A 23,989-nucleotide genomic window follows, 5' to 3' on the forward strand; every position below is an offset into this window, starting at 1 on the left:
CTTTGGTGTAGGGTTGTGTTAATTGTGTGTAGTGTTTTGACAAACCAGGCCCTGTTTTCAAAATTGTGCTTAAGCAATCGTAAAAAACTGTAAAATATATATACATAGAGAAATCAGAAATACAAATGCATGTATATAGATATAAAACAAATACATTTACATTATTACAAAATAAAAAATACAGATAAATATTTATAAATCTAGTTAAATACACATTTACATTACATTTACATTTAGTCATTTAGCAGACTTACAAGCGACTTACAAATGAGGACAATGGAAGCAATCAAAATCAACAAAAGAGCAATGATATGCAATTGCTATAACAAGTCTCAGTTAGCTTAACATAGTACCCGTAGCAAGGTTTTTTAAATTACATAATAAATAAAAAGAAAACCGATAGAATAGAAAAAGAATAGAGCAAGCTAGTGTTAGAGGCCTTTTTTGCTTTTGTTAATCAGAAGTCAGAAAGTCATCAGAGCTTCATTATTCTTGATTCATGTGATTCTGAAGAACACAGTATTTCATACAGATTGGGGATGCACAATTTTGTGCATCCCCAATCTGCATGAAATACTGTGTTCTTCAGAATCACATGAATCAAGAATAATGAAGCTCTGATTAATCATGCTTAAGACCAGAAGCATTTATTAGAGTAAATAGGGGGAAATGTTAATTTCATGTCGTCTTTAATAAGCCTGTGTAATCATGTGTTTGCATATTTCTGTGTTTATATTTGTGTGTGAGATCTAACAGCTCTCAGAGAAGATCATTTAAACAGTAACAGAGCATTTATCAGTCTCAGATATAATGTGTTTGAGCTCACTTGTTTTTTTCTCTTCCCCAATCAAACACTTGCCTGGCTTTTAAATGAGGAGCTAGTAGCCATAGTTACCGGAGGAAGAGACGCAGGCTATCCATCTCTCTCTCCTCACTGTGACGCTCTCTCTTTAATTTATGCTGCAGTGGCCATACTGCAGCGCACGCAAAAATGGCACCATTCCTCAACATAACTCCTTTCCTTCCTCCCTCTCTAGCTGTACACTTATCACGTCAGCACTCTCTCACAGTCTGCTTCACATTTATTCTTGTGTGTGAGTGCCTGTAAGTGTGTGTCAGTTTCACTTCCACATCAGTTCACACACACATCCTCTCCACATCAGGAAAAACCTGACAAAAAAAAAAAAAAAATCACACCCTTTACGCAGAAACACTCATGTTACCTCATTTACCACCTTAAGAAAGGCACATTGGCAGTATTATAGAACAGTAATGGTAAAATCATATGATGACATCTACCATGGTATTCATATGGTATTTACATGCTACTCCAAGGTACCTCAAAGGAATGCTATTACCATGGAATCTTTCTTATAAATGCCTGAACTCATTCTATTGCTTCTATTGCTGAATTCCCTGGCTGGAATTCAATAAAGTGTAAGAAGTGTTATTATAACAATAGTTTGATTCTTTGAGTAAGGCAATTACACATTTCCACAGCTTGGCTGTGTTTTATCAAAAGGTCTAGAAAAACTGAATCCCCACTGAGTATCGTAGCCTAAAGGAGACGTTGTAAACAAGTGGCAAACATTTTGACACTATTTTGAGGGAATTTCTGGACCAAATTAATTATTTTAATTGGAACCGGCCGTAAGTTGGTAACCAAAATATTAGCAATTATGTTGTCACTGCTGTGAGAATTAAACTAAGAAAAATAAAACGTAGAAAAATAAAGGCAAAAAAATTTTTACCTGCATTTATACAGATATAGTGATCAGATCTACTGCAAGATAAAATATCATTGTCCTTCTGTAAATATCGGTGTAAAACGCAGACTGAAATTGGAAAGACAAATTCTCCAATTCATTTAGCCCGAACACACACAGTTTAAAATACAAGCTTTTTGCTTTCAAAACAGTCAGCTTCCAGGGAACCATTAAAAATGTCACTTTATTTCGATACCTTGTCCTTTTGTTGTCAAAAGACTTGTTATAAGCACAGCCAGTGGTAATTGATCAAAAGTGGTCTTTTATTGCTAGTGGGCACTACCTCATATGTGCGTCTTTATCCGACCAAAATTAGCTCTACGCTCTGGTAAAAACTTGAACGGTCTCGTTTCAAAAACTTCAATTTGTATACAATTTGATAACTAGCCCTGAATGTAATAGCAGTGTTCACATCAATCATTGGGAGTCATAGAGTGTTACTATAGTAATTGTCACAAGTAGAATTGTTCCACTAATGGCAGGTAAGCAGGCGTGTGCTGAATGTACTCACCGCGCTACTGCACGAGATGTCTTTCACTTTGAGCCAAGCGAGATCCAGGGTTCCCTCTCCTTTATAGCACGACTGCAGCCGGTCCTTAATTCTTTCGTTAATTTCTTTCAGAGTGAACACACATAGAGCTGACTCCTGAGATGACTCCTTGGGCCTCCTTTTCTGTCCTTTGGAGAACACGGCATAAAGGATGTCATCATCGGGTCCTATACCCAGAGAACGTGCCAGGATGGTACCTGCCTTGGACAGGTAGGCCGCCTGCAGGAGGCGATACTCAACCCCACCCTTAACGCAACCGAGAGGAACCTCAACGTACGAGTTAAACGCAGTGTCGTCCTTGCAGAGTCGCACCAGTTTGGAAGTGTACACCTGTTCACGTCCGGCCGAGGATGACCCAGTCGTTGGGCCTCCTCCCATTTCGGGTTGCAATGTGAGAAAATACACAAAATTTCCACTGCTAAACCCATATATGTAATAGATGTCAAAGTCTGGTACCACCGTGAATGTATCCGATGGGATTTTAATCATGGAGGCAACAAATTCATCGTGGAAGACGTAGGCGAACATCCCATCCTCCTCAGAGTTACGGGTGAGCTTACGACTGGATATCGTCGGGAAGTACTCCGGTCTACCATCGACAGCTGTGGCCACGAACAGCTTATCAGGCGAGGCGTCACCGTAAGACACAATGACCCCAAAAACAGAGCCACTCTCGTTGACGCCAGAGAGGTAGTGCTCTTTTTTATGGAAGGGCTCTCCAAGCTTAAAGAGATCATCCAGGCGGAGGAGTTTGCAAATTCCCTGGTACAGGCTGCCGCAGGCCAGCAGCCGGTTCTCACGGTAGTCCATGAGCAGCATCTTGTTGACGTTGTTGGTCAACGTGAGTGGTTCACTACAAGGCTGCACTATACGGGGCGGGTAGCAGTTCCGGTTATCCTCATCTGGACCGGTCTGATGTGACACCTGTACATCCAACCCAGGTGAGAGTTTGTAGATGCGGTTCACTGCCCCAAGGTACACATTCCCATTTCTGTGGTCCACCGCAAGATGGTTAAAGGTCCATTCTGGGTATTCCACCCGGAATGTGCTGTATTTCTCATGTACTCTGGATGCCGCTGAAGGCTGTTGTGGGCTCGTAGCCACGAGGGGGACCAGCAGGACAATGATGCAGCAAGAAAAAGTGAAAAAGTTCCATCTCCTGTTGTGGGAAGCCATTGTCCTGTTGCCTTATGGGAAGAGTGTCTCTGTCCACTACTTGCTACCTGTGCTCTGTATCAGTATTCAGGCTTCTCGTGAAGTTGGGGACATTCTGTGCCTGCACAGAGAGAAAGAACAGAAGAATGTTAGCATTAATGACATTAGCATTAGCTTCGACAGCAATGAAACTGGATACCACAATTCACTGTATCCTCCACAAAAGATTCTCAGAGAAGGAGAAATGAAGACAAATTATTAAAGCCACATGACAGTTTTCCTACTATTTTAAAAGCGCAAGAGTAATTAGAAAGAGAAAGAGAGGTGGAAAAGGGCACTCTGGGAGCTCGCACAGTTGGCATGAATGGATGCCATTCTCAATGGGATAATGCATTTTCCCCAGGAGTTAACAGCTAGGATGGGCACAATTTCTCTGCCTGTGCCCCACCTCACAGCCGGACCTCTGGCTCTCTAATTGATTTTCCCCTCAGTATGCGATTTGCATGCTTTGCCGATTTTCTTCTATCTTTCCAGATAGCGCAGTTCACCTGCTGACACAGCTGAAGGAGTGGCAGAGCTCACAGTCATGCCTGCAATGCCTGAGTAGTAGTAGGACCACAGGGCCAATTAGATGGAATCGCTAATGGCTGCACAAAAGACAAGGGACAAAAAACAACAGAGTTTGCTTATTATAGCCTACTTGAGTAAAATAAGCAACTTTTGACTCTGTAGTGTAGAGCAGTACAAATGCTAAAGGTCTGAGTATGAATGCATACAGAGTATGGTATATAAAAGCCATATTTTTAGTTGTAGAGAAAGCTAGTAGTGGTACACCAGGCCGGCACTTAACTGCGGAGGTTCACAGCAGATGTGAAAATCACCGCCTAGCCGTTGTAGTGGACATTAAGACGGTATACAGGGTAAAGGGTATGGACTCCACAGTAATGATTAGCCATTGAAACAGAAAGCAGAGACGCACTAGGGGAGGGAGCGTTAGCCCACTCAGAGGCATAGGAGAGTAATAAAGAGTTTGGTACACTTTCCATTCTGCATGAGAATGGTCCTGCTGCAGCTGTGTTCATGTGCATGGAAGAGAATGGTTTGAAATATAGTAGTGTGTGTAATCTGAGCAGTGGGGGATAATGTTCTCTGATAGAAAAGTCTAGCAAAGAACCACTTCAAAACACTACAGCAGGTATCATTTACTAGCGATTACATTTAGAGTGGGAGAAAACGGAGATGTGAGACGAGGTAAAAACATGCATGAGGAAATGGTGGTCTTGTAAAGCTGAATCAAAACACAAATTATGACCCCTCGGCTTGTTGGTGGGTTCAAACAGCAACCAAAAGACGAATCAACATCCGTCCCATAAAGCAATCACATGTAGAAGCTCTATAATGAAATACTTTTTTTCCCCCAAGGACAAAGTAGAGATACAACGGGAAACTATATGGGGAGTATACAGGAAATAATGGGATGAGGACTTAAAACTATATCTCCCATAAGAATACTATGGCTCAATGGACCTGTAGCTTGTTTACTAACCATTAGGCTATGGCTCCAACAACTCTCTGAAATATTAATGTGTATCAAACTATTGTAAAATAATAAGCAGCTTGGTTTGCAAGAGGCTTTTCGGTGTATGGTTGGATGTTAAGTATCCATGCCAATCCATGGTGGTAAAATATTTAAATATGCATCTAGTGCTGGGCTTTAGGATCAGCTAATCTGCGAGGTCATCCAAAAACAGGGGTTTATAATTCTAGCATCTTCCCATAGGTTGCTTTAGGAGATTGCCAATTGGATTGGATACAGCATTCCCAGTATCTTGAACAGGAAACATGAGTTGACCTCCAGACCAGAGATACTCCAACAGTCCAGCATGTTGCCAATAGAAAACCAGTTCTTCTATTGGAAAGCTTGCTTGCAACACACCCACATATACATGGACTGGAGACCACATGCTGAGTAGCCACATCAAAGAGTGCTAATGAATTCATGTTTAATACCACACACAAGCAGCATCTCTGGGAATGTGAGGAAATGGCACATTTAGGGTTTAAGCTGTGTGTGTGTTCACTTGATAAATAATGGGATATTCATGTTTTTCATTCCAATTCTGTGTCTTTCTAGGATACAACTGCGACAGTGAAGTCTCACTTGATGCAGTTTCTTTTGTGCTTCCAGAAAACCAGCACAAATAATCAGAGTAACACAGCAATAACAAGAAAATGTGTAATTGTGAGTCAAAGGCATTTTTGAAAAGACTGGACTACAGAACTGGAAAAAGCTCTGTGCTAAAGACAAAAAAAAAGCAAGACACAGATATATTGATTTCAGTCCATTATGAGCTACATGAAATAAAACAATATAGACTTCAAATTCCAGTCAAAAAAGATTTCTTAACCATCATTGTAAGTGCATTTGCATTAGGCCTATTACGCTACCTTCTGACATCTCAGATTGAATCTGCTGTAACAAGCCTACGTTTCCCTGTCCAGGCTGTCTCATTCATGGCCTTCTGGCTAAAATGTGCACCAATTGCCAAACACCATACGCTCCACACTGGGCATCAGTATGGCAAACTGAGTTGACACCAGGCTGCTTAAATTCTGGTTTCAAGTTGGATGGGTGGATACTGGCAGTGGTAGACTCTCTATTTTCATGCTACTTTTTGCATTTTGAGCTAAACTCCAGGCCATCTGAGTGTCAAATGAGGTCAAGTGAAGGTCTCAGAGACCAGTTGGCGGCATTAATTGACATAGGTCCAAAAAACCAATGGGAAAAGGATAAGCAACTAAATTCACCTAAGACCAGAGTGTTTGACTGGAGCCTTTCCAGGCTTTGCTAACACTCGACCTTGAATTTCATCAGATGTGTGTGGGAGGGGGTGGGGGGGCCTAGGGCATCTGAACAATCCCGAATTTATCCTCCCTGATCTAAGAGCATTATCTCAGAACAGTGCAATTCAACTTTGATTACGGCATGTCACAAAATCTCATACTCTGACACCCGCACAGGCAAAATCACGCTTACACACAGATGCTTACACACACATCCTCCTGTTCGACTTTCATTAGCACAGCCTGTGCTCCTCATCCCTCTATGGACAGATGGAGGGATTCATCCCTGATGTGGGTGTCTAAAGGAAAGGGTGACAGAAGGATGCTAGGAAGAAAGGGAGTTATGTTTACACACCGAGCACATACAGATAAGGGTTTTTAATTATCTACAGCCCTCCCAGAGGGCGAAGGAGCTCCGCCCACCAAAATCTGATGGGACTTCAGGATGCTCAAAAGAGAGCAACAAAAAGGTCACACTCAACACAAAAAGTGTGTGTGTAAGTCACGTACTCTTCTGTGTCAATAAAAATAGACTAAAATAATATGGAATATTTATAAAATCAGATTTTCAATACATTTATTATGGACAAAAATAATTCACAATATATAGATAGATATCTAACTTATTTTGTGTATGGCACTGGATTACTTACAATATTATCGCATTGTATTAAAGCTGCTTTTACTACTAATCACAGAACCGGCTTTACTGACGAGATGCGCATGATAATCGCATTCGATTATTTGCACAGCCCTAATTTGAATTATTGTATTATTGCATTTATCATGAACTATTGTGGTGTTTGATGTCTGCATGCATCAAACCTGCTCCGTTATTTACAGAATTCATCAAAACTACAGCTCTCCCTGAATCGTGGCATTTCAAAGCAATGGATTGAGACCAAACGCTGGTCAGACAAATCCAGTGGATCTGAGAGACATGTTGACATCTGCCTGTCCTAGCTCTCTCTCCCATTTCCTTCTTCTATTTCCTCCCTCGCTCTGATCAGAGGGACCATAATCCTCCACAGCAGCTCTCAGTTCAAACAGACTCGGTCAAACACTTTCCATACATCTTCCTCTCCTTCGCTCACACATACACAAATCACTTCCCTTCGCTTTTGCACACAAATGCATTTTTCCCCTCTCACACCTTTATCAAACAAGTCAGGGTCTTACTCCAAGATGAAAACGTGTTTGTCAGGGGTGCTTTCTGCCTTGAGCGGGCACATGTCTCCTGCAGACCATAAAAAGATACTGTGGCCGGCTGTTCCGGCTAACCAACACACACACACACACACGATGAGATAAAGATACATGCTCAATCATGCATAGAAGCACATCAACATAACTTCTCTTTCCCACTCAGTCCACCCGCTCGTTATCTGTGCTGATGCCCAGTGTCATGGGCGTTGAATGCATTGAATGTTATCTCTTCAGATAAAGATGTTTCGATACTGTTTAGAGGCCTATTGAAGAGCTACTGATCCTTATTGTCATTATCCTGTTATTAGGTTAGACTCCGAGCTGCTTCCTGTAGCTGTTTGCCATGCCCAGCTCACCATATAAACAAATGTCTTATTTGTCACTCGTTATTATGACTAGATGAGGTCTTGTATTCAATTAACTGAGGTCTCAGGAAGACCACAAAGAAGTGTGCAATGTTAAAGGGACAGTTTTACCAATTCTGTCATCATACACCAACTCTAATGTAGTTTCAAACCTGCATGACTTTCTTCTGTAGAATCCAAAAGAATATTTTCCAAAATATCATCTTGTGTACCACAGAAGAGAGTGAATAAAAGAAGACTTTTGTGGAGAATTATCCATTTTAACAAGGACTGAAACCATTATGTGCCATTTCAGAGGCTTTAAATCCTCCTTTTTGTCATTTAGACATTCATCCAGATTACAAAAGACGAGCAAGCAGCCCAAACAGAAGACACAGATTATCAAGTACACACAACTGTGTAAAAATACACTGATGTGAAAACAAAACAAGTCTGTCAGACATCGGAGTTAAACACTTAATTCCTTAAGGCGAGTAGGCGACTGTGCATTATCAAAGCTGGAACAAACATCCACACCAATAATGACATTAAACAACAAACACAAAAAATGGATATGAAATTAACACTTTTACACAACATTACTAACATTACTAACCTTGAATTAAAATGAACACAAGTCAGTAGTCAAATACTGGCTAATTACTTAACCTCACTGATATACTGGTCAATCACCACTCTTGGAAAAGTAAACAAGGGTTTTTCCAGGTTTCAATGGCTGCTTAACCAACCAAATCCTAACCAAGGGTATCTTTCAAACTCCCAAATGCTCCTAAAAAGCCTTTAGATGAGAGAAACAGAGCTTGTAGACAAATCAGGTCTTTCCTCTTTCACCTAAAGGTCTACTATTCATGAGTCTCAACACGTTCCACACATTCCTTCATTCTCTCTTCACTTCCACATATAAGATGCGGGCAGCTAAAATCATATCTTTGGTCAGTCACACCACGTTAGACCTGCACACTGAAACTTCTATGTGCTCTCCTCTGGCTTTTCTATGTTCTTTCTCTCTGCTCACTCTGTGAACTTTTTTTTTTTTTTTTTCACACTACTTGATTAGTTTTCAATGGCATTCATGAGAGGTCACCTCTCAGTGGTTAAGAGGAAGTCTTATTTATGATCCCAACACTTGCTGTGAGACAAATGCACAGTTCAGCACCTTAAATCAAAATGTTAGCCACTTCCACAGCAAATATATTCAGCACACTAGTGCTTCGGAGCAGTGCTGCTGAATCTGCAGCTTTACAGCAAAAATATGTAGTTTAGCTGAGATGTAAGTTTATGAATTGCATGTGATACGAGGTCAATGTGAAATATTGCCAATAAATTGGTCAAAAAAAAACAAAAAAAATTATATATATTTAAATCTATTAAATTAAAATTAGCATAAACGTAAAAAAAAATATATATATTCCCTGCAACTAATGCACAACATACACAAGAAGTGACAGTGCTGACATATAACTGCATACACACACACACACACACACACACACACACACATAGAAACATGCCTTCATAGCGTACACACATGTGAGCAGCAGCAGTGAGGGACAGCAGTGATGTGTGTGGTGGGGGTCGATGGGAGGTGTGGATTTGATTTCTCACCCAGACTGAAGGCTTTTGCCTTCAACTTTCCTCAGAGCAATCCTGGGGTGTTTCAGAGGCACTGATGCAGGTAATAAATCAGAGATCATAAAAGTTCATTTCCCACACAGCAGAGTCTCTAATACAGTGCTGATGTGTGCTGGGCCAGCCGGAGGTGGGGTCTGACTGTCATCACTGCACGCCACATATCATTAACTAAAAAGGAAAGATGGCTAGAGGTTTCAGCTGACTTGAGCTTAGTTTTGTCTTCAATAATGAATGTGACTAGATGGCAACAGCTGGCCCTAGATCAGTAACTGAACAGCTTCCTCGCTTTTTCCTTTCTATGGAACCAACAGTTTTAGCCCAAAGGCAAATTGCACAGTCAAAGTCAGCTAAATAATGATGTATGGAGGGCAAGCATGTAAAAAAAAAATAAAGTCAGATATGGTCTCTGAAAACAACAGCCAACACAGTCCATATTAAGAAATATGTGGGAGACATTCACATTCATTTTGTAAACAATTATCCAAAGCAGGGTATGCATGACCTTGGCGTTGTTAGAGCCATGTTCTACAAGATGAACTGGATATGACCCATCTAGCACTGGTTTACATACAGTATTAATACTCAATCTCATCCAATAGTGTTGGATGAACTGGACCTGCAAGATTAACTTCTTAGTCATGAATGCCTGATAATCACAAGCTTAGAACTGATTATTATAAACTGTGTTTTTAATTTGTTTGTGTTTGTGTGTGTGTGTGTGTGTGAGAGAGGGGGATGGAATAATCTTGGGATTGGGGCCCTGATACACACGGCTGGATTCAACACTGGTAATCCAATTTATACCCTCCCATTCTCCACACACACACGCACATTCATCTCAGTGTTCCTTAAGTGGAATCTTGGAGGCTTTCCTCCAGTTATTCTCCATTCAAAAGAGTCTCAGAACTCCGAACTTAAATTACAAAAATCGGTTTGAGACATGTAAATCTTGTCATTCGCCACATTTATTTTGTGTGTGTGTGTCCAGGTCTATTTTGACCTGGACACACCTTCCCTCAAAGTACGTACATAAAATGTGGGAAAGACTCCATTTGGAGCATTGCATCAAGAACAATAATTATATTTGCATCTACACCAACAGACAATATTCTGTTTATTAATGTGCACTGCAGTTTTGTCATCTGTGGGTTCAAGGATTTTTTCATTCATTATTCTTAAAGTAATTCCAATGATATCATTACCCTCTCTCTTTATCATTACAGATGTGTTGTGGACTTCCCTGCTCTCACAGAATTATAATGATTATTAAAACTTTACAGTTAAAATTATCATTAAAGTTTTCATCCTCGGGGTAAACAGCCCTTAAGACTGGACATAAGCCCTGGCCATAAACCATGAAGCATTGTCCCTCTTGTTGGCAGTGAGCTGATGAGAGTGGACATACTTTAGGAACATGATCGCTGAATTCTAACACACTTATACAGCAATAAGACCCTGTCAGTAGCTTTTCCTTTAAATCTAGCATTCTGAAAGCAGATGTGTGCAGATTCAAAGCCTAAAATAAATCACTGCCCTACTGAAGTCAATTGAACACACTGGAACAGCTTGGAAACGCATTGTAATAGCCAGCGAGGCTGCAAAGCAGTTTTAAAGAATCTGTCAGCGCCGCCTCAGTTCTAAGAGAAAACCCATTTTCTTACAGGCTCACACAAGTGATAAATCACAGCCTCAACATTAACTGTGAGACCAAAGGGAAGAACAGACAGAGGGAGAGAGAATAGAGATGGAAACAGTTTTACAAAAGGTCACAAGAAAAGCAACTAAAATTATGCCTCCAGCAAAAAAAAAAAAAACAACAACATTGCATCTATGTATATTAGGCTACTTCTTGGAGCGACGTGAGAGACGAATCAAATATCAAATAACATTAGCAACACAACAGTCGACAAAGTCAGCCAGCATAATCATAAGGCAGCAGAGAGTTTAAGAACAAGGGAACAATTTTTACATGCATGGAATTTTATTGGATTTCTCCACCCCATGCAAAACAAATTGATTTACCTTGTATTTCAAGACTGCTTATATTAGCGCTATTGTGATCATTACAGCTCATTTTTGAGGAATCATGCTGCGAGTCAAGTCAATATCTGCTTATGTCAAGTCTTACGAAGTTATTCTAATAACACATTATTCAGACAACCATAGCTATTAAATTACTGATAAGAATAAGTTCAAGAAATGACTCACTCATTTAGAGGCATTTTGGAGGACTCGTATTTAAAGTGTATGAGATATCAATAAACGGTGTGTGCGCACTCTCTCTCCCACTCTCACACACATTCAAAAATGCATAATTCCTTTACTTCCCACTCCAAGGCTCTACGGTCCAGTCGTATCCATAAAGGCAAAAGCAACGCAATGCCACAAAACCATCACTGTGTCTGCACTATGGTTTCCTGGTCAAACTGACGTTCAATACCACCATTCAAGTGCCAATGACAAAGACGTTTGCAAGAGCACACACACAGACCAACGAGAATATAGCGTGAGTGAAGATGTCACATTGGTAATGGCCTAGAGGCAAACCGTCATGGGTGTCGTATGTAGAGATAATGAAGAACGAGAGGCACACAGAAGCTTCTTTGATGAGGGCTAACCGTGATATGCTCACTTTCATCCATATGCGTGTGAGTAGACAGATAAGCTATTGTCCACCGCTGGTAGATTACACACCACTCGAGCGTCGCAAGTGGCTACAAAAACATATGCAGATGAGCCTCATCAACATGCATTTTATACAAATCAAAATGTAAATGCAGTCCGTTGTTGCCTGCGGAATCACTAGCTGAACTTTCTGCCTCAACTTTCTCATTGAATGAGTGGCGGGTGCCACTGCGCCCAGCTTTCTGCGCCTGGCCTGACGCCAGCGCTCTTCTCCTCCTCATCTGCGTGCAGGAGTCGGGACCGGAAGATAGCACTCCATTCTGTTTTCTATTTACCTTCCTCCCTCGCTCTGTTTGTCTGAGCCCTTGGAGTAAACACGCAAGGCTGCTTTCGAGTCCTTTCAGCAGGGGCTCCTGTGGTTTGGGATGAAGGAAACGTAATCCATTCCTCTTTTCTTTCCCTCTCCGCAGTTGGTCAGGCGGTTTAGTTTGATTTTCTACATGCTTAACCGCGTCACATTTCTTGTGCGAGTGAATCCGCGGGGTCTTGGTGAGCATGCATGACCGCTCCCCAGAAGCTAAATCACAGTGACACTGGAAACCTGTGTGTTTACCACATTTACCTTCCTTTTTACTCTAAGAGGATGTTCCATCCCATGGAATTGCTGTGACATGAATCGCTCTGACAAGATTCTAATATCAGCTTCATTCATGTTAGCTGCGCCAAATAAGACAACTTGTGAAGCGCATCCAATGAGGGCTTGAAAACGCTTATCTTGAAGGCGCTTGAAGAATATGGGATGCCAAGGGCACAAAACGCTGTTGGGGAGGATCATGCGTCAGCTGTAATTTCTTGTCTGCATCTCTGAAATGTTTGGAAATACAACACAATTCATAATCCTGAAAAACATGTTGACTCCTTTAAAGGAGGAATAAGGCTTAATACTCAACTCAGCATTCAGTGTCCGATTACATTCCGTGAACCATGTTGATTTATGACAAGTTTGATCATTCGCCCTTGCATTTTATCAATGCTCATGATGACAGACTCACTGGCACCCTCTAGCCCACACTGCAGTTGTGATTCGTATGTGTAAGTCTGCGTGTGGGGAGGTACATTAAGAGGGATAATGGAGCTAAAAAGTCATGTTTCCATGGGAACACTTATAGATGTGTGAGTGGGTGGCAGAGGGACTGAAGCTCACTGATACAACGGAGATGCTTAATGCACAGAACACAGAGAATGAAATCCACATACACACTGACAGACTGAATACACGAATATAACTGCAGACATACACACTGCCAAGCTTCAATGCATCGGTTATATAGTATAGACATTCACAACATGGTTGCAATATGCTGAATGGATGCATGCACCTGTGCCTGCACAAATCAAGACAGCGAAAAACATTAGTTTGTCTAGTCCAATGGTTACTGTCAAGGGGAATTAAACCCAACCTTGGCAACCCAGAATGCATAACGTCAAAAGCAGATACACCACGGTCTATCTCCCAGACAAACACTAAACAGACTGAAACCAAAGTCAACAGGAAGTTGACTCACTTCAAAACATGAGTACATTTCACTGTCCTAACAGCAAAGGACATGTTCATCATTAGAGAATCCTAGAGTTTTCATGAGTGGATATTAATGGCAAAATAGAAATGTTACCGACATCCTGAACACAACTGATAAATAAAAAAGCAAATAGAAAACCAGTATGACATTCTTGCTTCATCTTTTCTCTCTCTTTGCAAGAACGAGAAATCTTGCTTAAAACTCGTACACGTTTTCTGGCACTGACGCCACTTTAAAACGGACTTAAGGTGGACGTTTCAAACAGCGAGTTCACCTACAAAAGGAACAAGATATGTATGCCTGTCTGCAGGTTTCAAATCATTTCATGCATCTGAAACAAAACTAATTTATTACCAGTCACGCATGGCTTAGCAGAGGCAAATATAAAAGCCGGCATAGAGGGATGCTTTCAATATAATCCTCCTGACCTAACCCATGGGAAGATCTGCACCAGAAATACTCTGTTCTGCTCTCTTTCCTCAGGTATATTACTGAAACTACACTGAAAGGTCACATCACCAAGTTCATTGTAACAATGTTTCAAATTTGGAACAACCTAAATCCCTGTTCACAATGACACTGTACTGACAGCTGCTAGTAGCATTCCTGCCGCTGGATGGCTTTTGAAAAACTGATCATAAATTAGACAGATCACCAATTTGAAAAGGCACCAATATTCTTGTTGCTAAAAATGAATTACAAAGAAAACACTTGTATATACAGAAAATTGCAGCAGCGCATGTTTTATCATGAACAAAATGAACAATCATCAGTGCATAAAATCATTCAGAATGCAGACAACATCTGACAATGTTTTCAAGCAACTCTCATTGAAACCCAATGACTTACGGTTGCTTTTCTGCCCCAAAAACGCCAGCAGTGTGAACAGGGTTTAAGGTTCAGTGCACAATGGTGTTAGTTCATGGATTTGAACATCTAACCTTTTGATTTACTAGCCCACATGTTTAGCCACTAAGCTAAGATCAAAAAGCATGCGTGTATAAAGTCTAACATTGAACTTTAAACACTTAAGTAATACCACAAAAACGTCAAATTCAAAGCTTTCTCTTGCTACATTTCCATCACTGGATAATCGGCACCACACAAATGAAGTGCTAGTGAAATTTACACATGCAACCTACAGAAACATACTGTAAACACAAGGCTTAAGTTGTTTAAAAATAATGACAAGAAAAAAAGCAGGTATACAGTACGCAAAGACAGATAGCCTGTGGTTTTGTAATGGGACTGGAAGAGGAGTTTCTCACTGGAGGAAATCACTCTCTCCTCATTATCCACACAGACACATGCGCTCACATACTCACCAGCACGCACACGCGGTGGGACATGGGGGACGCACAGCAGGAGTCTATTCTGAATATGTCACAAGCAGACAGAACTGTCACTCGCAATTCACACATTTACCTACAGACAATCCCATCCAGTCGCACACAGAATTGCACATGACATGAGCATATGTGCATATGCATGGACAGATCTACAATAAGAAACTCTCTCTACATTCCGAACACAAATATTTACTGCGCAAATAAACTTTGTGCTCTACCAAGGCACGAAACACTTTCCAGGTACAAGGTTAATTTACTTCCCAAAGAAACACTGCATGTTAAATACACAGGACAAAAATCAAGGACGCGTGTTTGTTGCTAAGCTAACATAAATAGTGGAACGATAAGTCGTAAAAACTGTTGTAGTAACCCAGTCACAGCAGAAGGGTTAGGTACATGGTTCATTTGTTCAACTGCACACACCCAAACACGTTTTCAACAGGCCGGTAGAGGGAAACAGTCAAGCAGAGTCTCATTAAGCACAACAAGATTACAAAAATAGATTTTTCTTCCTCTTAGATTCCTGTTGGCTATTGTGTCTTACCAAGCTGTTCAAATAGCACACAGCTTAAGTCAAAGCTCATGCAGTTCAAGATCATTTTCCTAAAGTCAACTCATCAAGCTGCTAATTAATTGGGTTATAGGTAAAGATATACACATTCTCACAGTATACAGACCAGCAAATCTATAAACTCCATAGAAGAGCTAACCAATGTCAAGTCACGCGCGCACAAATGAGGAGCCTGTAGCCGGTGAAGGAGTCTCCAACCACAAACACATATCGTCTGCTGATATAAGGTATTTCGTTGCACTTTAACAATAATCTGAACGGCCTATATGCCACAGTTATGTTAGAACGCATCTCATTTTTGTTTCTGTGGCGGTGCGTCAGGCTCATCATTGGGAGCACTGTATGACTGATTTATCGGTTTAAATTTACTCCAAATATATGAACTTACCCGTTTTAAATACTTTTTATTTAATGTGTTCATTTATGTCCAATATTTAGTGTTAAACTGTTGGTCTTTAAAATAAATTAATTTTGATTTTCACCGTTAACTGATTTTGCAGACCAGGGGTGCGTTTCCCAAAAGCAACTATGGTCGCAAGTTCCGTTGTTACCAATAGATTTCAGTGGAACTAACTACCATAGTTAGCCAACGATGCTTTTGGGAAACGCACCTCAGACTGATAACTTCCGTGCGTCGATGCAGCAAACTTGTCACAGGACACGCGGTCCTAATAGCGAAGTATGACTGTTGTATCCGAATATATATGAACTAGCGGTTTTAAATATTTTTGTATTTAACATGTTAGTTTATCAGTATATCTGAAAGTATATTATTTAGATTCGTAGTGCTTCCATAGACTCCCTCTCTCTCATGCGCACGGTTTAAAACACCAAATAGTTATGAAATAGCCTATGACAAGTACAGAGAGTCTCTCTCTTGCCCCCACCCACGCACGATAATATCGTCTATCGGCAATCTCACAGACTGGCGATATGACGATCTGAAAAATGACCATATTGCCCAACACTACCCTGGACCACAAAACCAGTCATAAGTCGCACGGGAATATTTGTAGCAACAGCCAAATACATTGTATGGGTCAAAATGATCGATTTTTCTTTTATTCCAAAAATCATTAGGATATTAAGTAAAGATCATGTTCCATGAAGATATTTTGTAAATTTCCTACCGTAAATATATCAAAACCTAATTTTTGATTAGTAATATGCATTGCTAAGAACTTCATTTGGACAACTTAAGGCAATTTTCTCAATATTTTGATGTTTTTGCAACCTCAGATTGCAGACTTTCAAATAGTTGTATCTCAGACAAATATTGTCTTAACAAATCATACATCAATGGAAAGCTTATTTATCCAGCTTTCAGATTATGTATAAATCTCAATTTCAAAAAATGACCCTTATGACTGGTTTTGTGGTCCAGGGACACATTTTGTGTCAATACAAGCAATAAAGCTGTTGAGAAATGCTATATAGTAGCCTACATAATCGCCATTTGTGAGTATACTGTATGAATACAGATAAAGTTAAACATACTTGTATATCAAATTTTATGTAAAGAGCTTAGCAATAGTAGTTTTCTTTTGCAACAAAAGTCAAGTAGTTGAGATTTCCTCTACAATATATATGGCTGTACTTGAGTGTAATACTGTAATGATAAAGTTGGATATAATACTTTATTAATTAGAAGATGCCATTATATTGCCATTATTCACACCATAACTGCGCCAATTAGAGACCATAACAGAGCAATAGCTAAACTCAAATGCTGATGCTGTTGTCTTGGAGAGCAAAAGCAAAACTTAAACCTGATTGGCTGGTACAGCCAATCAGCAACCTATAAGAACAGAGGGGGCGGCTCTTCTTTGGAAGAGCGGACAGAGAGAGTCATTCACCAGTTCCCAAACCAGTCATTCAGCCTCATGTCAACTGCTCGGAGTTCATACTGAAGAGTGAACTCATAATCTTACAGTCCAGTGGACTCTCATCCCAACAGCTATATTTCAAATATTTTATTAAGTCTCACTCTCATATCATTAATAATGTCATGTTTACATTCCATTCTATTTATTCTAAGCTTATCTCGAACTATGGCCAAGAAAAGAAAGATTTTGAAAAATGTCAGCATTATATTCATCCTTGCAGATAGCACAGTGTTTAAGGTCTCTGAAAGCTCTCTGGGGGCAGAGAGACAAGCAGACTGTCACGCGTTCAATGCTGAGACGCCACTGGAACGCACTGAAATGATTAAGTTTCGTTTTATCACAGTCTGATGGTACTTGCCGTTTCTCCTTGAAACTCAGGGGCACTCTGACTGCAAAAGCACGCACGGAGTGCTTAACACATTCATCCACACCCACACTTTTAACAAACGGATGCAAAAAAAAAAAAAAAGCCGTATTGTTGCATGCAAATTCACACACATACTGGCATTCACCTATAGCTTTAAAAAGCAAGCCATAATTGGCCACATGCAGACACAACAAACACTCACAGTACAAAAGCCTTGTTTCTTATCAGCCTCTAAAGAGAACAAATTCCACTCAGTTCAGAAAAGCTTAAATACTTCATTAACACAATCTTCATGAATTCATAATTCATAGGCAGAAACCTCCAGATACAGTCAGCGGCTGTGAACATTGTGAAGTCCCACTATGAATAGAATCCTTACAGAAATACCACTCACCACAAGCGTGTGAACTCCTCTGATTACTTTAGATTCTAGTACAAACCCCACAGACTCACACTCTCAGCCGACAAAAGAGGAGTATAACAAAACAGTTCATGTTTAAGTCAACGAAAATCTGCCAATTACAGGGTTGGCAAACAGCAGTGATGCGTTATTGAAGATGATGCTCATTTCCACAGCTGTGAGGGCAGAGGACTGGTGACGTGTCCACCGGACAAACTGAACATCAGAAACATGCATTAGATGTGTCCTCAGCTGATCTATGCTGCATTGAGGCAGCCATAAGAGTTTGCAGATGCGTTGCTTTGAGACACAAAACAATGGCTCAAATGGAAATGGTCAGCGGCTCCCTTGGAGAACAGGAGTCATGACATTAATGCAGCTGCCCCTGATTTCACATGTAAATTATGGAAAACTCTTGACCCACCCATAATTGCAACTGTGTGTGTAAATAGACCAGTATAAACAATGGAGATAGATAGATAGATAGATAGATAGATGCGTACCATCATGAGCGCTTAAAACGGACCTCTATATTTTGATGACCATAATTAAATTAATGAAAATTACGCACGATAACCGACAACCACTGTTTCAAACTCACAGTGTCTGAATATAACAGGGTAATAGCCAGTAATGTTGAGGATAAAATCTCACGTATGATAGCCGCTCATTCTCCACCGTCAGGTAAAGCGCGCACGCTGAGAAGCAGCGCTCACGCACGCGGCTCAGAGAGCAAGGTGTGCTCTCTAGTTAACGCTCTCGCGGCACAGCCTCGTCCTTGTAACGGGGTCCTTTTGCTGAAGACTTAACAGTCCCGTGTGCGCTGTTTGTAGCGTTTCATCTCAGGCCTGCCATAAGAGTGTTTCCAAAACAGTGCTTTTGCGGAGAAACATGTGCGTAAAATGAATATCATGCGAACTGCGCCAGCTCCACTTTGTATTATAAGTCACGTATTAAGCCTTGTATGATGAGACAAACGGAACAACATAGCCTAATCTAAACGCGTTAAGTCTTATAAACATAGCTCAGCCAACACTGAAAATTGTGTCATTTAAGCCTACTCAACCTCATGTTGTTCTTAACATGTATGACTTTCTTCCGTGGAACACAAGATGTTACGGCACAATATCAGTGACTGACAGCCCCTTAAATCACCATACAATGAAAGTGAACTGTCTGTATGCCCAACATCTGCTAACCAGAAAGTAAAAAGGTTTGGAACAACATGAGGTTAAGCAAACGATGACAGAATTATCATTTTTGGGTGAACTATCCCTTTAAGGGATATATGCGCTTGTGCGCTTTTCATAAAGCACTACACATTCTAAATTAGCAGTTTAAAACAGTCTCCATGTGCTGTTCTCGGTTTTCAATGTAAAAGCTCCAGGGAGTAAAATATCACACAACCCTGTAACGCGCGGGTGCGGATGCTGCATTGCCCTCCTCACAGCACGCCCTTATACTACATAGCAGGTAATGCGCCTCGCTTACCTGCTCAAATAACCGTTCCCATGCGTTATTCCGTTAAATAACAAGTTCAAAATGTAAAACGCCAATCCCGTCATACGGTTGTCCCGTGTCAAGCGCTTACCTGTTCTCGCTGCGGATTTCACCTCACCGCCGCAGTCGCGCTCACACTGCGGATGATGGGCACCTTCACAGGAATCCCAACTCACTTACTCCACAAATACAGCCACAAATAAAACACTCGATTTGGTGGCTTTCGCGTATCACCGACACTTAATTCTATTGAAAAGATCCTCCGCGTTTTTCCCCAGGAAGAAACGACAGACGAGCTGCAGAATCCCATCAGCGACTAAACTGAAGCGCTGGTGACCGTTAAAACTGCCGCTCGCGCTATAGTTTCCATCATGACGCGCCGATTGACAGAATTTAAAGCGCGCTAAAACGGCAACCGGAATCCCGCGTGCAGCAGTTGAGCAAGCGAGCGAACGCGCGCTGCGGTCAGAGCGGCTGTTTCGGAGTTTGCTGGTTCGCAGCTGACTCCCAAGTACCAGAGGAGAGGCGTGAGTCAGTGGCTTTCTGCTGAGACGCAGCGACTGTCTTGTTTTACAAACCCTCCTGACTCTCCCGCAGTGACATCCCGAGTCTGGCCGCTGATTGGGCTAATTGTAAAATCTCATTGGCTGCAATCAGCGACCGCGGCTGGCATGAATGAGGCATATGCTGCACCCCAGTGTCTTTTAATGTATCTATAATGCATGCATTACACAGTGGCACGGATTTGGGGGGGAAACACGGGTGAATGTAATACTGCGGACAGAATGGTTTACGGATTTGAATATCTAATCGACAAGATGATTTGGAGATTAGGGTGTAAACATGTAATACAAACATCATGTCAGGAGATTAGCTTTACACTAATTTATTTACGCTCATTATTTTATTCATCAGAGATTAATCAAAATAAATAGATTCGTAAATAAATCAATCCAAATGAGGATGTTAATGTAATTAACAAAAATAACGTACAAATGTTATTTAATAGGATATTAACTCTTTGAGTTAAAATAAATATTAAACATATTTCATAAAAAAGCATTGCAGACTTGATATGAATATAGTCCAGCAGGTTTCTATGATTTTTGACCATGTCCATTACTTTCATAACCAATAATCTGACAAACTTTTCCACCTTGCTGTATATGAAAAATACTGGTTGGCATCATGGTATGCTTGATTCACTGCTATATTCCTGAACGCAAAGCTCTCAAAACACTGCATCACAGCTCCACCTGCAGGCCCATACAGAACTGCATCCATATTCCATCTGCTCCCCTGCCACAGACAGACCCTCATGCAATGGACCACAGTCCTGGCCCTGAAGGACTCCACTATACATTTTGAATGTCTCTCTTATTTGACAGTCATTTTGGGACACAAAGCATGAAATAATGAGCTAATGAGCTGTAAGTGTGTTTGATATGGGAGAAATGCAAAATGGCATTATCCATTTTTACCTAAAGACAACAACATTCCTTAATGTCTTGTGTTCATTCCTAAATACAGCATTCGGCTCAGATCTAGATGAATCTGATACTCGTTTGTTTGTACAATGCTGAAATGTAAACCAGGCTTGTGTCCTTCTTTAAAGTAAACTCTTCACCCCAGATGTTTTTTTAAGCATTTAAATAGTTTTTTCAAATAGTTTGGCTTAATTGGCTTGTTTAACAAAACCGATTTACCAGCACCCCATGAGTCATTTCCTAAATTCAGTGCACAAGGTGAGCAGTACTTGCTCAGAGGCTTTCATGTGTTGATGACCCATGGGAATATTCAGAAACACCCTACAGTGCATCAAGTATTTGGGAAGGACGAACTAATAAACTTTTTTTTTTAAAAGCACCAGTGGAGGTGTTTTGGGGATAGTGAAGATGCTCTGGTCATCCAGTGGGTCGATTCTTTCCAACGATCCAATTTAAATAAATGAATAGTTGAAGAAAATAGTACATCTTGGCTTTGTGCATGTTTTGCATGCACTGTGAAAAATAGCAAATAGATTTTAGGACATTTAAATACAAGCAAACTGAGGAATCAATCTTAAACGACCAATAATCAATACACACGTCTTTGGTATAATGATGATAAATGCTCAAGATGTGCTGACCTAAATGGATACAGTTCTAAAGTCCCTATATTATTAAAAAAAAGTTTATTAAATAGAGAACAAAACACTAATAATACATTAACTGCAAATGATTATATATATATATATATATATATATATATGCAACATATCTTCTCTATGAACATTTCATATTCAACTGTGAATAAAGAAGATTAGGATAGGACGATTGCAAAGTCAAAGTTATCTGTTATAAAACTAAGGGATTATACTATTGAACGAATTGTCATCTGTGAAGAACATTGACCTTTTTATAAATCAATGCAGAGACTATGAATCAACATTGAATATGTCTGTGAAAACACCAAAGTTCCTTTGTACAATTGGACCCCATTGATTGAGACAGCAGCAGGGTCAACTTTGTAATCTGTTACACTTCTAGACCTTGTCCCAGTGGCTGGGACCTGTCCGATAAAATTAATTTAAAGACAAAATAAACACACAAACAATTTGTCAGTTTAAACAAACGGTCCACAGTGCAGTGGAATTAAAACAGATCTAGGCCCCGATACTGACCATTTTTCTGTCAGTCTGATCAATAGACACTGTGTAGACAGGATGCGGACCAGAGGAAAGGCCATTGATAACAGCACAACAATGTCAAACTATAAAGACAAGCAAATAGAGTGACAGCATTGTTTCTTTTTCTAAGAGTTTATTCCCCAAACCATCACATATACTGTATGTTTTATTATTCACATCATTTGCCATGCATAAATGTCTTGTAATGCAATATTTTGCCTTCACATGACAGATATGCATGATATAGTCTTCTGTCAAGCAATCAGTGTTTCCAGTGATTTTGTGTCAGTTATTCTAGATAAGAATCTAGTTAAGATATATTATTCCCGTCCATGACAGAGAAATACAATCTAGTGTCACTCAAATGATCAGTGTGTGTGCAGTGAAGTAGATTTAAAGTTCATAATTTTTTCTCCTCTGACACCTGCAGATAGATTCCTCAGACAGGTCGAGTCTGCCGAGGAATGATCAATACCATTGATTGGAGTGTTTGGTGCCTAAAAGAACAGGATGAAGGAAGCGAAGCATGAGGGCAACTCATGTTGAATTATTTTGGGTCCTCAAGATTGTCAGCAATTATGCTAAAGAAATGGGGGTCAGTAATATCAAGTAGCTTACACAATATGGGCAGTTAATTTGTCCAATTTTGCTCCACTAACGAAAATAGTTAAAGGGGTCATATGATGCTGCTAAAAAGAACATTATTTTGTGTATTTGGTGTAATGAAATGCGTTTATGCGGTTTAAAGTTAAAAAAACACATTATTTTCCACATACTGTACATTATTGTTTCTCCTCTATGCCCCGCCTTTTTGAAACGCGTCGATTTTTACAAAGCTCATCGGTCTGAAAAAGCGAGGTGTGCTGTGATTGGCCGAATACCTCAAGCGTGAGACGGAAATGTTACGCCCCTCACATATTGTTGATGCCTTGTCCCGGCCATAGACTGTCCCGGCCGGAGTGACGAGACAAAAACATTAAAACCCATTACAAAAGAAGCAAAATTATGAATCAGTGTTTTGAACAAAGTGAATAATTCAATGAGTCACTCAAATACAGACACCTGTATAATTCCTAAACTAATCTAAACTAAACTATTCAATGGCTCACTCAAAGATTTTCATTTGTATCAGTTCTAAATGAATCAGTGTTTTGAATAATTTGGTTGAATGAATGATTCAGTGACTCGCTCATAAAGAGGGTAATTTGTTTCAGTCCTGAATGAAGGTTCAAAGTTTTGAACAAATTGATTGAGAGAGTGGTTACACGTCCCAGCTACATAATATTCATTCATTGTTCATCTTTTTTCTGCATTATGGGGCACCATGCTAGATTTATGCCATTAAGTCATGCATACAAAATGTGTCCACACACACTATGGTCAATTTCAAAGTCATTTTACTCCATAGGCAATATTATTTATGGGCTGCCAATGAAAGGACAGGATTTATAGCGTCTGCCTTCATAAATGTGTCCACCCTCTTACTGGCTGCTTTCTGTGTTTGTTTCAAGACTGATTTCTGTCT

At 40.3% G+C, this 23,989-nt stretch overlaps 1 protein-coding gene across 1 annotated transcript in view; it reads right to left on the reverse strand.

Annotated features, from left to right (window-relative positions):
• The window catches only part of LOC107725603 (plexin-A4-like), a 220,866-nt gene extending 200,481 nt beyond the window's left edge, over nt 1-20,385 (reverse strand). The window contains exons 1-2 of the mRNA XM_016534921.1: nt 19,888-20,385; nt 2,278-3,592 (exon numbers count right to left, since the gene is read on the reverse strand). Of these exons, the coding sequence (XP_016390407.1) occupies nt 2,278-3,492 (1,215 nt within the window). The 5' untranslated portion in view covers nt 3,493-3,592; nt 19,888-20,385. The remainder of the gene's footprint in view (nt 1-2,277; nt 3,593-19,887) is intronic.
• Between the last annotated feature and the right edge of the window lie 3,604 nt (nt 20,386-23,989).

This window comes from Sinocyclocheilus rhinocerous, unplaced genomic scaffold (genome assembly GCF_001515625.1).
Source record: "Sinocyclocheilus rhinocerous isolate Xijiao unplaced genomic scaffold, SAMN03320098_v1.1 scaffold153, whole genome shotgun sequence".
Classification (NCBI taxonomy): Eukaryota; Metazoa; Chordata; class Actinopteri; order Cypriniformes; family Cyprinidae; genus Sinocyclocheilus; species Sinocyclocheilus rhinocerous.